Source organism: Gadus morhua, chromosome 7 (genome assembly GCF_902167405.1).
Source record: "Gadus morhua chromosome 7, gadMor3.0, whole genome shotgun sequence".
Taxonomy (NCBI): Eukaryota; Metazoa; Chordata; class Actinopteri; order Gadiformes; family Gadidae; genus Gadus; species Gadus morhua.
This window is the reverse complement of record NC_044054.1, coordinates 12528896-12543790: the sequence shown is the minus strand read 5'-3', so window position 1 is coordinate 12543790 and position 14895 is coordinate 12528896. Positions and strand designations below refer to the sequence as shown.

The window sequence follows — 14895 nt, the reverse complement described above, 5'->3', positions numbered from 1 at the left end:
CTTCGTCTCCCACAGCACCAAGACCAGTAGATATCCTCTTTATTTTGGTTTTACCCTTTCTATTAATGTCTCAGGCCTTATGTCTTTGATCCATTTGAAAAGCCTCCGAGATCTCGATCTCTGTATTCCTGAACCTGATTGCTGGTGACCACTGCTTTGGAAGCTATTGCTAAGAAAAGCAAGGATTGTGTAATTAGGCCTAATTACCCTTCGGCTGTATTTCCACCTAATGCTTTATCGTGGGATGATAAAGTTCTTCGTTTGGGTTTGTTTTTATCCGTTAAGAACTATGTGTTTTAAGGATATTGTGTTGAGAAGAATATCAGTTATTTACCCTCTATAATAAATATCTACAGAGTGAAAATAGCCTGTGCTCATCTCTTCCAAGTAAGCTTATTACTGTGTGAGATCATTTCCCCCCACCGCCGCCTCTCAAGTTTGGACGAGATAGTGTTCAACACTTTTCAACTCTAACCAGGAAAGAGGGCAAGGAACACCCACATATAGTTTAAGACATACCAGTTTAACAAAGGCTCCAAGGCAGCGATCTGATCAAACAATACATTGCTTCACCACCCACCAACTTCCGTTGTTTTCGTTATCCTGGGATTCGAGCCACGTTTCATTGTCGCCTTACTTATCAAAGTCCTCAAGTTTAAACCTGCTCGTATCAGACACTGCCTGCCATGCATGTGTCGGGTGCAAATCAAGACGCTAAACGGCAGGTGAAGGTCTGTGCCTGAACAAACTGTATGGATGCTTGGTCCACCTGAATCTCTTCGGTTTAAGCCAGTAGCACCCAGAGATCAAGGTGACGCAATTGTGTCACCTAGATCCCAGCCCTAAATATTTGTACGTAGGCCTACGGCACAGATCATCGGATGACCATTTTTTTAAGCAGCAATAGTCTCTTCAGAAGTCTCTCAGTGTTATTCCACTCTTATTTAAACATATAAAGCAAGATATCCATCATAATCCTTCGACGGGTAGAGTAAAAATTCTCCCACAATAGTTGCTTCACCTTTGACGGGTGCAGCACGAGACACTAAACCTGTTTTTTGTTTTTTAAACAAATATGTTTTTGTTTTTTTCGTAGTTCCTACTTCCTTCACGGCAGGGGAATTTCAATCATGCCAGAGGCTAGGCAAGCGTTTGTAACAAAGGGGTGCCAAAATGACGCTGATGCCGGGAATGATACAGAATGAGTGGATGATGTGTGTGAGTGTCTGTCTGATCATGATATAACGTCTCTATTTCTGATTGTATCGCTGCGTGTTTGTTCATTATTGTTTGTGTTGTGAACAAAGGAGCAGCAGTCTACATTGCACTCCTGATCATCCCTGGAGGGAGGGATCCCGAACTCTGCGTTCTTCCTCAAGATTTTCTCCAAGAGGGCAAGACTTTTTTTTTTGCCCTCTTGGGGGCTAGGGTCCGGGGACGTGTCATAAATATGGACTGTTAAGGCCTTAGGGGCTGTACTGGTGATTAAGAGTTATACAAATAAAATAAAATTGAATTGAATATTGAATTGAATTGAGTTGGGGGTGGGTCTGGACCTGAGGACCTAGAGGTGGAGCGCATCGGATGCAGCGAACAGCAGCCTATTGATGGAGTAGCAGCCGCTCGCCTCTGTTTAATAAAGGAGGGGCATATCGCTGCTCCCATTGGCCGAGCAGCAGCCAGCGTCATACGACACGGATACGCCGGAAAATAGCAAAGGGAGGTCACAACCCGGTCACACAACTTGTCCACCTCGTCAAGGTTCCGTCCAACAAGAAAAGTGACAAGTGGACGATGGATTTCCTCCTCAGCGGTGGTGCAGCCTGCGGTGCGTGTGTGTTCACCAATCCGCTTGAGGTGGTGAAAACACGCATGCAACTACAAGGAGAACTCAGAAGCCGGGGGTCGTACCAAGTGCATTATCGGAACGTATTTCATGCCTTTTACACGATCGGCAAAGTGGAAGGACTCGCTGGGCTGCAGAGGGGACTCGCACCGGGACTCGTGTATCAGTTCGTGATGAATGGTATCAGACTGGGCTCCTACTCCCTCATTGAGTCCAGCGGGTATATTTACACGGATGGGAGGGTCAGCACATTTAAGACCACGTTAGCAGGAGCAGCAGCCGGTGTGGCAGGAGGTGTCACGGGAAGCCCTTTATACTTGGTGAGTAGACTACATTTCATGTTACAGATATTGCCAGAGTTTTTTGCTGTTGATTTTTTATTCATGTTATTTAATGCACGAATGGCCCCGTCCTCCTTAAACGGTGTTACTTAAATAAACAAAACATCCAAACTGATAGGTGAAGACCCATCTTCAGTCCCAGGCGACCTCCTCCATCGCGGTTGGTCATCAGTACCAGCACCGGGTAAATATGTAGCCTTTTTAGGTGTATGTTTGTGTTACGTTTGTGTTTGATGTTACGCCACTGGTCCGCAGTGCATCCTCCCTCACACTTCGGCCCCTATCTGTTGCCCAGGGCATGGTACACGCCATCGCAGCCATCTGCAGGGAGCACGGCTTCATGGGGCTGTGGAGGGGGTCCTTCGCCGCGGTTCCGAGGACCAGCGTGGGCTCCGCTGCCCAGCTCTCCTCCTTCTCTGCCATCAAGGAGCTGGTGGTCGATCTCAAGGTTGGCACGCATTGATGTTCTGAAAATTTGCCTAAGTAGCAAATGGCAGCAATTCAAATCATCATCCTTACTCGACTCATCCTAATCAATTAAACTTCCTCCATAGCTCAGTTTGTCTGCACTGGCGGGAAATCAATGCACTGATATTCAGCTCTTTTTCTTTGCCCGTGTAATGGGAAAATTATATTTTTCCATTCTCTTTCTCTAACTGCCCTTCGTTGGTTTGGGATTAAAGGCTCCAGGTGAGGTCTTGGGAAGGTTGAAGAGCAAGGGCTCCAACTGATAAGGCTCGGCTACGTCCCCCTTTATGACATCCTGAGGAGGTCATCGATAGTTTACTACCATCTGGTTAACCAATGTGCTCAGTATCTTGAGACCTGTCTGCCACTGTATAAGAAGTCCTTGCTTTGGCCAATGAGTTGGACTCCTCCTTGCGGAGCTCCTAGAGAGACACAGGGCGAACTCCCATCTGAGGTCTCGGATTATTGTATGTTAGGCCTTGGATTATTGTGTATCTGTTGTATGTTGTTATGTTTATTACTTAAGTAAACCTAAAGGTTTGGATGACCCTTTATTAAACATTTTAGAGAGAAACAATTGACGTGGTCCAAAATGCCACCACACCCGTTATTTCTAGTGAACAATATGACCTCATACAAAAATAGACGCCAGTTAAAATAATGCTCCTATTTCAGCTCAATGACCTGGATGACATGAAATAATTTTCTGAGCGCGTATTATTTCCCTTATAATACCAGCATGAGACAATGGTCAGACTAGCAAAACTATCTGCCATATAATAAGTGACGTTTTGCTTGACTTGAGTTAAAAGAAGAACAACTTGTTCACTTATTAAGCAACGTGCAACCCTTCCCTCCACATTCACTAGAGGCTGACTGTGGACAAGAACGGACAATGTCTGAAGGTTACATACATGTCGATCAGTGTTTGTAATAACACTGTTTAAAAGAACGGCGTTGGGTAACGCCGTTATTTTTTCAGTAACGGGGTTATCGAACTAATTACTTACTGTATGTTAAATGGGTTGCGTTACTAATAATTGATTGAATTGAACTGCGTAATCCGAACGCACCCCTGGCTCCAAACACAAACTCCTCGGGAGGAGACCGGGTGGGTTAACGACGAGACAAGCGATTATGATTGGCCAAGGCAGAGTCATGTTTCATGGTAGCCAATTGGATCCACTGTTTTTACACACAAGCCAGGACACGCGCGCCACACAGGCGCACATCAAACTGATTCGATTAAGCAGCAGAAATGGTGAGTCCGGAGCAATCCGATGAAAAGTTGGCATTTTCTGTAGTATTCGGCAGATGTTCCACAGCCATTGATTGCAATCAAGCAAATAAAAATTCTGTTGGAAGTATATCAGGGCCTTGAATGGGCAGTTCATTTAAATCCAAAATCCAACAACTTTGGCATTTATCAATTTTTTTTTTTACAGTAACGCAAATAGTTACTTTCCCTGGTAACTAGTTACTTTTATAATAAAGTAATTCAGTTACTTTTTGGAACAAGTAGTGAGTAACTATAACTAATAACTTTTTTAAAGTAACGTTCCCAACACTGATGTCGATGCATATATTTCTTTCAAAAGGTATTCTCCAAAGACAGTTTGATGGTGTCGCTGAGTGCCGGTATGGTGGCCAGCGTGGTGGTGGTGTTAGCCATGACGCCCTTCGACGTGGTTAGCACACGCCTTTACAACCAGCCGGTGGACCACTTAGGCAAGGTGAGCAAGCTGACATTTTGTTAGTTCGTAGGGCGTTTTTTTTTCCGTGTGTTTTCATGTTTTAGCTGTAAAGTGCTATACAAATCGAATGTATTACCATTGATGTCATGTAAGGATGTTAAATGTCAAATCCCAGAACAATCAAAAGGTATGCCATCCCCCCAGGCTGACTCAAATAAATGTGTGTTCAGGGCCAGCTCTACCGAGGATACGTGGACTGCTTCTCAAAGACAATGAGGAAGGAGGGCTTGACCGGACTCTACAAAGGCCTGGGGGCGTCCTATTTCAGGCTTGGACCACATACTGTCCTCAGTCTGTTCTTCTGGGAGGAACTCCGCAAACTCTACCAGAATCACTCATCGCCAGGGAGGGGGCAAGCCAGGGAGATTGATACTAGTAGATAGATAAAGTGACTGGAAAGCCTGCGTTGTTCATGGGAGGATCAATCATGATGAATGTCTCAAGGAAAGATCTTATGGAAGCCTTGAGCCAATCCCAATGTTGTTTTAGGTTGGCATGAAACGAATGCTTGGACAAGAAATGCCTTATCTAACCCTACCCTAAAAACAATGATTGGCATAAGGCTTTGCTGGGTGAGGTCAGTTACCAACAGTTCCTGGTTGCTGAAAACTGCCACCTTCCAACTTCCTCTCTCTTTTATCTCTTTTTCCATGCCCTTTTCTCATCTCGAAGGAACTGAGAATATTCCGTACCTTAACGCGCAAGGAGGTTTTATTTCCAAGTATGTAGTCCACTAATACTCTAGTAACAACTCAGTCAATTTTTTGTTTCATACTCGTAGAGACAGTATGCAATTAATCTTGGCTGGAGAACAAGTGCCTGGTAATAGCAGAATTGTGAACAATCTGCAGTTTTCTGATCTCCTGTCCTCACTTTACCGTACTTTCGTAATATAACGTTTTTCGGTATCCCCTTTCTGCTATCATAGCAGAACAGTACTAGGTTTAAAAACTATGGGCTCACTTTCAAAATGCCCCTTGAAGCTACTTTGGCCCCTTGAAGCTAAATTATTTAAAAATATATTTTTATTTTTCTTACTTCATATTTGTATTTGAACTTTTTAATGTCTTCAACTTCAAGATTTTATTTTGTTTTATGGAGATTCTGTTACATTCAAGGTTAACAGCGGCTCCAGACGGCGCCGGCAAATCCGGTGCCTGAAACCGCACATTTCTGAAACCACCCTCGGAGGTGGTTTCAAATCTATCCGGACATATGCGGTTTCGTGTTAGGATTCGTGTGCAAGTTGGCGCTGAGCATTCAGCAAAAAAGAAAAAGTTACACACCTTATGTAGCCGTTAGCACACCAGGATCTCGTGATTACGAGAAAGGTCTCGTAATTACGAGATAGGCCTATTGATGTCTAAATTAAAGGAGCATTTCACCGGCGAAGGCATGGAATATGTATCGAAATTGGGTCCTATATGTAGTCGAATAATAAATTAAAATTCTAATTTGGTGCCGTCTTGACCGAGAAAAGGCAGAATGTGACTTTTTGGCGCTTGTGGATTGAAGACAACTCCCACCATGCACCACGATGCACAGCTTCGCTGGCCACTCCCGCTGATCTAGACCTCCGCCCATCGGATCCCCCCTCGCTGTTCCTTAGCTTCAGACGCTGTGGATGTTCAGTTTCTACTGGTGAAGTCCCACCCACTGGCACTGCTCTAATAGGTCTGTAGCGTCAGTGGGTCCCACCGTAGTCATACGAGAATCCTCCCCTCTTACACTTCCTATTTACTTCTACGCAAAAATCATCATATTGTGTCATCTTAAGCAGGAAGTGTTGGAGATCGATACGAATCTCTCCAGTCTCTCCAGAAAATAAGGGAATGATGCACGACCATTCAAAAATATGAGTGGGTTTCTAATAGGGATGGGCGTGAGGAATCGATTACTCGAGTACTTCTCGTTACAAATGAACTCGGTTGGTGGACAGGCAAACTCGAGTTTGCATATACACACAAACAAAGTTTTCTGAAGCAAATGTATCAATTTTCTGTCGGCGCCACTAACGCATGACGTGGGCACATAGAAAATTAAATGCATCCATTTCCATGGCTCGTTCCGTGCCGTGTGCAGGCACGCCAGAATTCAAAAAGTTAAGAGATGGCGGTTAAAGCAACGCGCAGCGAAGAATTTAAATACTTTAAAGAAATAGGAGATCATAAGGTGAAATGTAAAATATGCCAAGCGAAATCGAGCTACCAGAAAGTACTATGCGGCAACATATGCTCCTGAAACACAACGATGAGTTCGGGAAAGCAGACCCGCAGCAACCAAGTGTGTCGGCTATTTTCACCGCCGCAAGACGCAGCTGTAATCCCGGGCTTGTAGAGAAGATCACAATGCAGAGTATTTCCATAGTCCATTTGCTGCCGTTTTATTTGCAGCTTTAAATTATTTGCAATGGTTAGGCTACTTGTTTAGTTTTGGTTTTTTTAAACCGTTACAGGCCTTGGTTCGACGTGATTTAAATTGTGAGACGCATATTTATTTTTGTAAGGAAAATGTGTTTTGAACGTTTGCAAAAATAAATATTGAATTCTCTGATAACTGACTGTTTTGATGGAGAATAAGCATTACATGTTTGGTTGGTAATATTGCCGTTCATCATCAGGCCTATTCCTGCTGCAGATGCGTTGCATTCTAAAAATAGATTTGATTTAACGAGTACTCGATTGATCCTCGAGGAATTCCTTCGATCACTCGAGTTTGGAATTTACTAGAATTTACTACTCGTGCCCATCCCTTTTCTAACGATACAGAGCTTAATGGAAATGGGTGAAGTTTCCCTTTAATTACGAGATCCTGGTGTGCTAACGGCTTCATAAGGTGTGAAACATTTTTTTATTTAGTGAAAGCTCAGCGCCACCGTAGATCTGAGCTCAAAAGAGAACTAGTTTTCTTTTAATTTCTTCCTTGGTCAGATATGTTGAAACATCTGTTACTCCCTTCTTGGGGTCAAAGGTCACCATGGGAGAGGCAACAATTGATGCAGCTACTCATCCAACAAACCGACTACCATGCAGTCAGTAAAGAATGTCAGGTTTATTTTTGTGCAAGCACTTAAGATCAATTGGTGTAATATTTTATTTTCTATTATGACAAATTAAGGTATTGTTGAATTAGATTTTTCTAATAAGCAATACTTACGAAAAAAAACTACATTACATGTAAAATAATATTTAAATAATATCAATATTTAAATATTTTATAATTTTCCACATGCCAATGAATACTCCATCTGTAACACTCATTTCTCAGAATTTTTTTTAAATGTGAAGATCATTATAACATACTTTTGGTATTTTGTACACATCCCTTGTGTGGGGGATTCAACAATGTTTTGATTAGTAGTGCCATTTGGGCCCTCTGGATGACCCTATGTGGTAGCAGAAGTATCAGAGTAAGACACCTAGCCCTCTACCTGTTTATGAATTGCATGTATCTGAAGGGAATTCTACTTTACACGACTTTGTATTTGTTAACCGTTTTAGCAGGCATTGAGGCATTTCATGTATGTGACACATTTACATTTAGAATACACATATAATTAATAAACAAACAAATTACTAAATATCTTGGCTGGGTAACGGGGACAACTCTTAAAATGTTAAGCATTTGTTTCATGTGTAGCATTTGTTTTTGTGTGTTCCTCTCATAACACCAGTAGATCAGGAGGCTTTTGTAGACAGTTTTTGCTATTTCTTTGGCCAATTTCTGGGCATGTCTCCATCTCCATGTCTAACTCTTCTGGAAAATCATGTCAGAATGATAAATAGTATTCATAAAATAGGCTTACTGAATAAATATGTCATTTAGAATCATTGTTTAATGGCCAAGTGGCATAGAGCTTTTGGTGGGCGGCTTTTTCCTGAGCAAATCACAGATATGATTAGTCTCAAATCAATAGGTTAGGAAATCACATATTAGATTCAAATCAATTGGTTGCAGAATGATAACTTCTCTATGTTTATGTATTTTAAGTGTTATTCTGGTTTTTTTATTAATTTGCAGACCATTCAACAACAGAGTCTGTGGTATACACGCTATATGTCGCCCGCATGCCCTTAGTATGTAGGCCTTTACGCGATCTGAATGAGCTATAAGTTGGGCCTATCCCATAAGCTATCAAGCAAACCTTCAGAATGATTCAACTGCGGCTATGTGTTCAGAAGAGAACACTATTATTTTTTTCCTCCTCAGTCAGATATGTCAGAGACATCTGTGTTAAACCGTTTCTTGTCAAAGATCACCATGGGAGTGTTGAAAAGAGGAAACAAGTTATTCAGCTAATTTCCTACAGAACCGACTACTATGCAGTCAGAACACAAGATGAACAGAGTTTTTTTTGTGTGTAAGCAATTAAGACCAATGGTTTAAATGTTTTTTTATATTTTTATACTTATAGCAATGAAGGTATTGTTTAATTTGATTTTTCCGATATACAATACTGAAAACAACCTGTACATAACATGTCAAATAGTATTTAAATAATACCAGACCATACATTGAATTTCCCACATGCCAATGAATACTCCATATGTAACAATAGCTTCTCCTTTGTGAAGATCATTTTAACCTAAGCAATACATCTATAATATAATATATGTAAAACATCCACATTCAAATATAATTGATTCAAAGGTAGTGGTATTACTGGTTGAAAGTGGAAAGAGATAAATTACTATATCAAATATCTAGTTCAAACATGTTGGAGTGACATAGCTGCAAGTACATCCTCTGTGTAATCAAGGCCTGCTAAAACTTAAACCAAATGGACATATTACATCTCATTCCTAAACTAACCTCATTACTACTAACACGGTACACTCATTTGTACAAACAGCACTGCTGACCGTCAGAAACCCAGAGAGCACAACATCAGAGGCTGAACCCAACATCTGAATACTCCCAACAACACTGTCTTGGTCTTCCACCGAGGCTGGGTGTTCTCCTTTCAACACAAATGCAACGATATAGGACCACAAACGATACACCTCGTTGCCAATAGCTTACAACCTCAATCGGGGTCTTTTGCGCACACAAAACCAGTATGAAGTGAATGAGACATTAGGGGTGGATGGGCGTGCATGCTGAACGGTAGCAGTGTCCATTTGACCGATGGCTACTCACTCTTGGCTTTGCTCCTGGTGCTGATTCTCTGACCGCATCGAAGGACCTGGGCCAGTAGCACAGTGCTGAGACACGCAGAGAGTATGTGGGCCAGAAGAGCCAGAATGGTGCCCTTCTCCTGAATCAAGGCGGCGGGGGGGGGGGGGAAGAGATTAGAGACAGTCAGTGAAGAGGAGTTTGTGGTACTCTTGTTGGGCAGGATGTGTGTATTTGTGACACCTAGAGGTAAGCGATGATGCAGAGAGAGATCCACACCTGCACAGAGACGAAGATGAGAGCCAGGGAGCCCGCCCATACCAGCAATACGGACACACGGGACAGCTCTCCTGTCTGACCGCTGGAGAAGTTGGTGCCAGCCTGGACAGCCTGTTGAGATGTAAAATGAAAAAAGGTTTTGCCAATACCATTTTGCTTGTTATGCTCCTCTGCCCTCCTCACCAACCCTGGAAGGAGGGTTCCTGCTTTCTCCTCAGTTCAACCATAGTGAGCACTCTGCACGGTGTACATATTAGAACCTTGACACAATTGTTTTTTTAATTGCTGGCAGAGTTTGTGTTCGCCAATTACACGCTTACAGATCCTCGCCTCCAGCAACATGATTGGTTGAAAAAAAAATCATCTGAAGTCTGTCTTGTTGTGAGACTACCTTGCTAGCAATCAAAGCTAGGATACTAGAGCTCTGTAGTGTCGTGGCAAGCAATGTTGTTCCGTACAATCCCAGGAGGACGACCACAGCACCGTAGACCAGCACGAGAAGCATTCCTGGAACAGGAGGACTGCATCATCAGACACTGCATCATCAGACACTAACAGACAGTCATCAGTGTCTGATGACTGCATCATCAGACACTGCTCACCAGACAGAGCCACTCAAGGTGCAGCCTTTTTCCTTCCCCCGTGGAATTGCCCATCAACATAAGACCACAATCAGAATCAAGATTGGTAAAAATGGGTTGAAGTCCTTTAACACATTTAACATTTTATGGCTCTCTATAACACTATGAGGTGTCCCCATAATGGCACCAAAGGACAGGGTTTTCAGAATGATTTAACAACTTAGAGTGTACAATTAAATCATTTTAAAGACACGTTCATTCACATGACTCATAAGTGAGGGCTGAAGGCGACCAAAGAAGAGGATGAACTTTTGGAGTACAGAAATGTAAAACTTTCTGCACCACCAAGTTTCCACCCAAAGAAAACATTGGACAGAGTGCAGAGCCCCCAACCGCATCACAACCAAAGGTTCATTTTCTTAACGTGCCAGAGCAGCTGCAGCAGCTCTGAGTTTGAATAAAAGAAGTCGAATTCCTGTTGACTCATTTACCTTGTATGGTTCTTCCTCTGTAATGCAGAAGTAGAAAGCAGACTGAAGCAGCTTGAACCGCTATGAACAGCTTATCACTCCAGGCACTGGTCCAAACAATAGTACAAACTATTTCAACAACAGTATACAGAACATTATAATGCATTAGTGGATATATGCTTTGTATTTATTGTTATTGTGCTGCATGTGAACTGTTCCCATTGAGAGAGGGTTAAGCTAAACGCTAAATTCTCTCTTGCATCAAAAAAGCTCCTCTAGAAACAGTTTTGAGTCTCGGGTTCACTCGGAAAACTGCAATCACATCAAAAGACTAAAGTCGAGGTTCACTACCGTTAAAAAATAATGGCTGCATGTATCACAAGCGCATCTGCCTCCTTCAAGGCATGTTTTTATGTGTCAGCTTTATCAATGTGTGCACCTGAACGGAACAACAAGCAACAGCCTTGAATGCCAATGCAATGCTTCAATTTCACGCCTCAACAATAGTGCATACAAGTCCCAAAGCATGCATCCAAGTCAATGGAAGAACGCTTAAATCTTAAAAGAAACATTTGAAACGTTCATTATTCACAATGAAAATAAGTGCCCAGTGTATGGGATCCCCACCGCCCCACCCGGTGGGGTGACGTAGCATTGCTCTGGTGTGCAGCCCACCTGAGGGGGAAGTCCCTGGCTAGGCAGTAGACCAGAGGGCCTAAGATTGAGTACAGGTGTAGCAAGGCCGAACCGAGGCTCACACCGTCTGCGCTACCCCTCCTCGTTAGTCTCAGCAGCTGAGGTAGTTGTGCTGCAAGGGGACAGCATGTCATCATCATCATCATCATCATCATCATCATCATCATCATCATCATCATCATCATCATCATCATCGATCAAACTAAGCAATCCCAACAATAAACAGTGCTTTCCAACTTTACATTTAGGGGATTTTTGATAACGCTTTTATCCAAAGTGACTTACAACATTTCATGCGCACATTCACACACACCGATGGAGAAGTCAACCACGCAGGGCGACAGCCAGCTCATCAGGAGCAGTCCGAGTGAGATGTCTTGCTCAGGCATACCTCGAAACCCAGCTAGGACGAGCTGGGGATCGAGCTAGCAACCTTCAGGTAACCAGTTAACCCGCTCTACCTCCTGAGCTACTGTTGCCCAAACTGCTGGAGAACAGACTCTGTTGTTGCTCTCCTCAGTCCAACATCCAGAAGTCAGCCCTTTTTTAGTACCTTCCTTACCCTCTGCCTTGTATGTTGTATGGGGTTTCCCGATTCAACAATGTGGGATAGTAGTACCATTTTGGCCCTCTAGATGGCCCTATGTGGTCGCAGAAGTCAAAGAGTAGGACACCTAGCCCTCTACCTGCTCATGAATTACATGCCTCTGCAATGAATTCTACTGTACACGGCTTTGTATTTGCTTACAGTTAGACATGGGGGACTCGAGTCACATGACTTGACTCGAGTCGCAAATTTGAGGACTTGAGACTTGCTTGACTAACACTGATAAAAGACTCGACTTGACTTTGACTTGGTCTTCAAGACTTGACTTAGACTTGAGACGGATGACTCGAAATGACTTTTAGGGTTGTCTTCTAGTGCTAGGTCCAAATGCGGATTAGCTAGTTAGCTAGCTCCAGTAGCTACCGCAGGATAACAACAAACAGAAGCTTGCTCTGGGTCACGAGCTTTGAGTACGTGCACGTGCACGAAGGGGTCACTCGCGGGGAGCGGGGAAGGGGGAGTGCAGTACGACCGTTTGATTGACGTACTTACTGTCCAATGCCACTCGGTGGTTCTGAAAATCATTGGCTGGAGTTTTTCGAGCCCTGCCCGTTCCACAGATGATTGACTTGTTTAATTTTCATGTCAGTAGGCTACTTCTAACTCAGTGGCTGTAAGTGGGTTATAATAATGATTTCAAGTAATTTTCAAGTAAAATTACACCATCAGAGCCAGAGCGTCGGACTGGGCTGTTCTCAGCATACCTCAAAAAAATTAAGAGGGTTCAAGTTCCAGTCCCCAAATGCAGTTGAACCACTACCTGGACATTTGTGATGGACAGAGCTGCCTTCAGTTTTGGGCCTATTCACATAATGGTTTTGGAATGTTTTGAATAGTTTGAGTTATTGTTAATGTTAAGACATTGTTATTGTTAATGTTGAAATAAAACTCAACTTATGAACCACTCACTCTACAGATGTTTAAATGTGGAAACTGGGTTAGATGATCAGATTTTGGTATGACTTGACTTGTGACTTGCTTGACCTGAGCAATGACTTGACTTGTGACTTGCTTGATTCTCACCACAGTGACTTGGAACTTGCTTGAGACTTGAAGGTTATGACCTGAGACTTGCTTGTGACTTGCACATGAGTGACTTACCCCCACCTCTGCCGTTTGAGCAGGCATTGAGGTATTTATTTTATGTGACATTTTGGCACACATCTACATTTAGGATACACATCCAATAATAAACAAACCGTATTGAATAAATACCCCGGCTGGGAATTGGGGATCATTAGTACGGGCTTTAGCTGACCTATAGGTTGGGCCTATCCCATAATCTATCAACCAAAGATTACTCCTTATGCAATTGTGATGGATGCATTGAAAGGGACACGGCGATTCTTACCTAGCACTGTGCCCAGGACGATCCACAGTCCTACGGTTTTGCTCAGAACAATCTTGAGACATGGCACTGAAACAAACACAAACAGAGAGAGACATCATAAAAGACATGTCTCCTAAATTGTATGCAACGTAAAATCAGGCAAGACCAAGCAAACACGAAATCGTGTTGGGGGTGGTGGGGATTACTATGAAGTATTGGCAATATATCGCATGCTAATAAACTCTGAGCACGCCTCACCGTGCAGGAAGTTTAAGTTGGTGAAAAAGTACTCGAAACATTTTTCTGGCATCAAATAAAGAAGTATAAACTCTTTCACGGGAGAAGTGGCGTCCAGCCCCTCCGACGTGGTCATGGTAGCTCAACTTCACCAATCGAATTCTGGATTATCGTAAAATGGTGTTTTACGTTACAAAGTAACATTCTTCTGGAACCCCCACTCAACTCTCCTCCCACAACAACCACATGAACGCGCTGAAACTCACATGCATGCTAATAAACACGCACGCGCGTGTACAGACACAAACACACGCACACACAAATATATTTAAAATCTATTTCAGGGTGTGTTCCAGATTTAGTTCAAGCTTTGCTTCTTTTTGTAGATTCCAACAAGCAAATTGCACAAATTCGTTGAAAAATAAACCCTGCAACACGGCCTTTAAAGCGGAACGAGCTGCGTCAATTCAATTCGTGCTCATTATTTTATTACAACTTAACTCTGTTTTGGTCTACAGATGACTGTCAAAAGTCAACATCTTAAAAACGTTTACACTCGCAACATATCTACAAATCTGTAAAATCGTTTAATAAGACCGACTGAAGGCTACACAACGTTTACAAAAAACATTAGCCTATCTTGCAAAAATGAAGCCATTTTCGGTGTGCTGGTCTATGTTTATGTGGGTGGATGTCTGCAGCGGAAGTTCGTGTGGGGGCCTGAGTGGATGTGTGCAGCCAGACCCCTCTCAAACACACACGACGGTTTCACCTATAAATCGGCTCCGTGTGAACAGGGCCTAAGATTGTATATATGTGGAATCACAATTATGAAAATTGCTTTGCATTTTGGATGGATCTATGCATTGTTTGGGATGGACAATGGATAGAGGCTGAGATTGAGTTGGAGTGGAAAATCTCAGCTGCGTAACATGCTCAACACTGTTTTGTTTTACCACTTAACGGTCAAATCCCGCCGGCGGGCAAGTTTTCGATACACCAGCCCTTCCCCCCCAACATGCTGGGTCAATTTTCGGCATCATACAGTTGAGTGTTATAGTCATGTCATACACCGTTTGAAAGCTTAGAATCTCAGGAATGTCATCAAATGTCAACCATATGGTGGAATAGATATTTTTGGCGAATATAGATCAAAAATATCCTAGTGTCT

General features: G+C 42.8%; 2 protein-coding genes across 3 annotated transcripts; one reads left to right on the top strand and one right to left on the bottom strand.

Annotated features, from left to right (window-relative positions):
• Positions 1–1694: 1694 nt before the first annotated feature.
• Positions 1695–4856, top strand: slc25a35 (solute carrier family 25 member 35). The gene is made up of 5 exons (XM_030361870.1): positions 1695–2166; positions 2306–2371; positions 2483–2635; positions 4254–4388; positions 4580–4856. Exons 1-5 carry the CDS (start codon positions 1795–1797, stop codon positions 4790–4792), a joined length of 939 nt encoding a protein of 312 aa, XP_030217730.1. The 5' UTR covers positions 1695–1794; the 3' UTR covers positions 4793–4856.
• Positions 4857–8787: 3931 nt separating this feature from the next.
• LOC115547563 (mannose-P-dolichol utilization defect 1 protein) lies at positions 8788–14344 on the bottom strand. 2 transcript variants are annotated; one of them, XM_030361872.1, is made up of 8 exons: positions 13746–14344; positions 13509–13574; positions 11530–11662; positions 10876–10961; positions 10262–10310; positions 9804–9914; positions 9549–9666; positions 8788–9369 (listed from the first exon to the last, which is right to left on the bottom strand). In XM_030361872.1, the coding sequence occupies exons 1-8, from the start codon at positions 13858–13860 to the stop codon at positions 9274–9276; spliced, it is 774 nt and encodes a 257-aa protein (XP_030217732.1). In that variant the 5' UTR covers positions 13861–14344; the 3' UTR covers positions 8788–9273. The 2 variants fall into 2 exon arrangements, with proteins under 2 accessions (XP_030217732.1, XP_030217731.1); XM_030361871.1 differs by having other exon boundaries at positions 10195–10310; positions 13746–14333.
• Positions 14345–14895: the final 551 nt, after the last annotated feature.

What these genes read in the sequence shown, in the direction of transcription:
- slc25a35 (XM_030361870.1), top strand. Translation starts at nt 1,795, where the DNA reads ATGGATTTCCTCCTCAGCGGTGGTGCAGCCTGCGGTGCGTGTGTGTTC. An exon ending in CGGGAAGCCCTTTATACTTG is followed by an intron (nt 2,167 to 2,305) that starts GTGAGTAGACTA and finishes CCAAACTGATAG; the next exon opens with GTGAAGACCCATCTTCAGTC. An exon ending in CGGTGGACCACTTAGGCAAG is followed by an intron (nt 4,389 to 4,579) that starts GTGAGCAAGCTG and finishes ATGTGTGTTCAG; the next exon opens with GGCCAGCTCTACCGAGGATA.
- LOC115547563 (XM_030361871.1), bottom strand. Translation starts at nt 13,860, where the DNA reads ATGACCACGTCGGAGGGGCTGGACGCCACTTCTCCCGTGAAAGAGTTT. An exon ending in GCCAGGGACTTCCCCCTCAG is followed by an intron (nt 10,962 to 11,529) that starts GTGGGCTGCACA and finishes TGTTTGGACCAG; the next exon opens with TGCCTGGAGTGATAAGCTGT. An exon ending in CACCAGGAGCAAAGCCAAGA is followed by an intron (nt 9,370 to 9,548) that starts GTGAGTAGCCAT and finishes TTGTGTTGAAAG; the next exon opens with GAGAACACCCAGCCTCGGTG.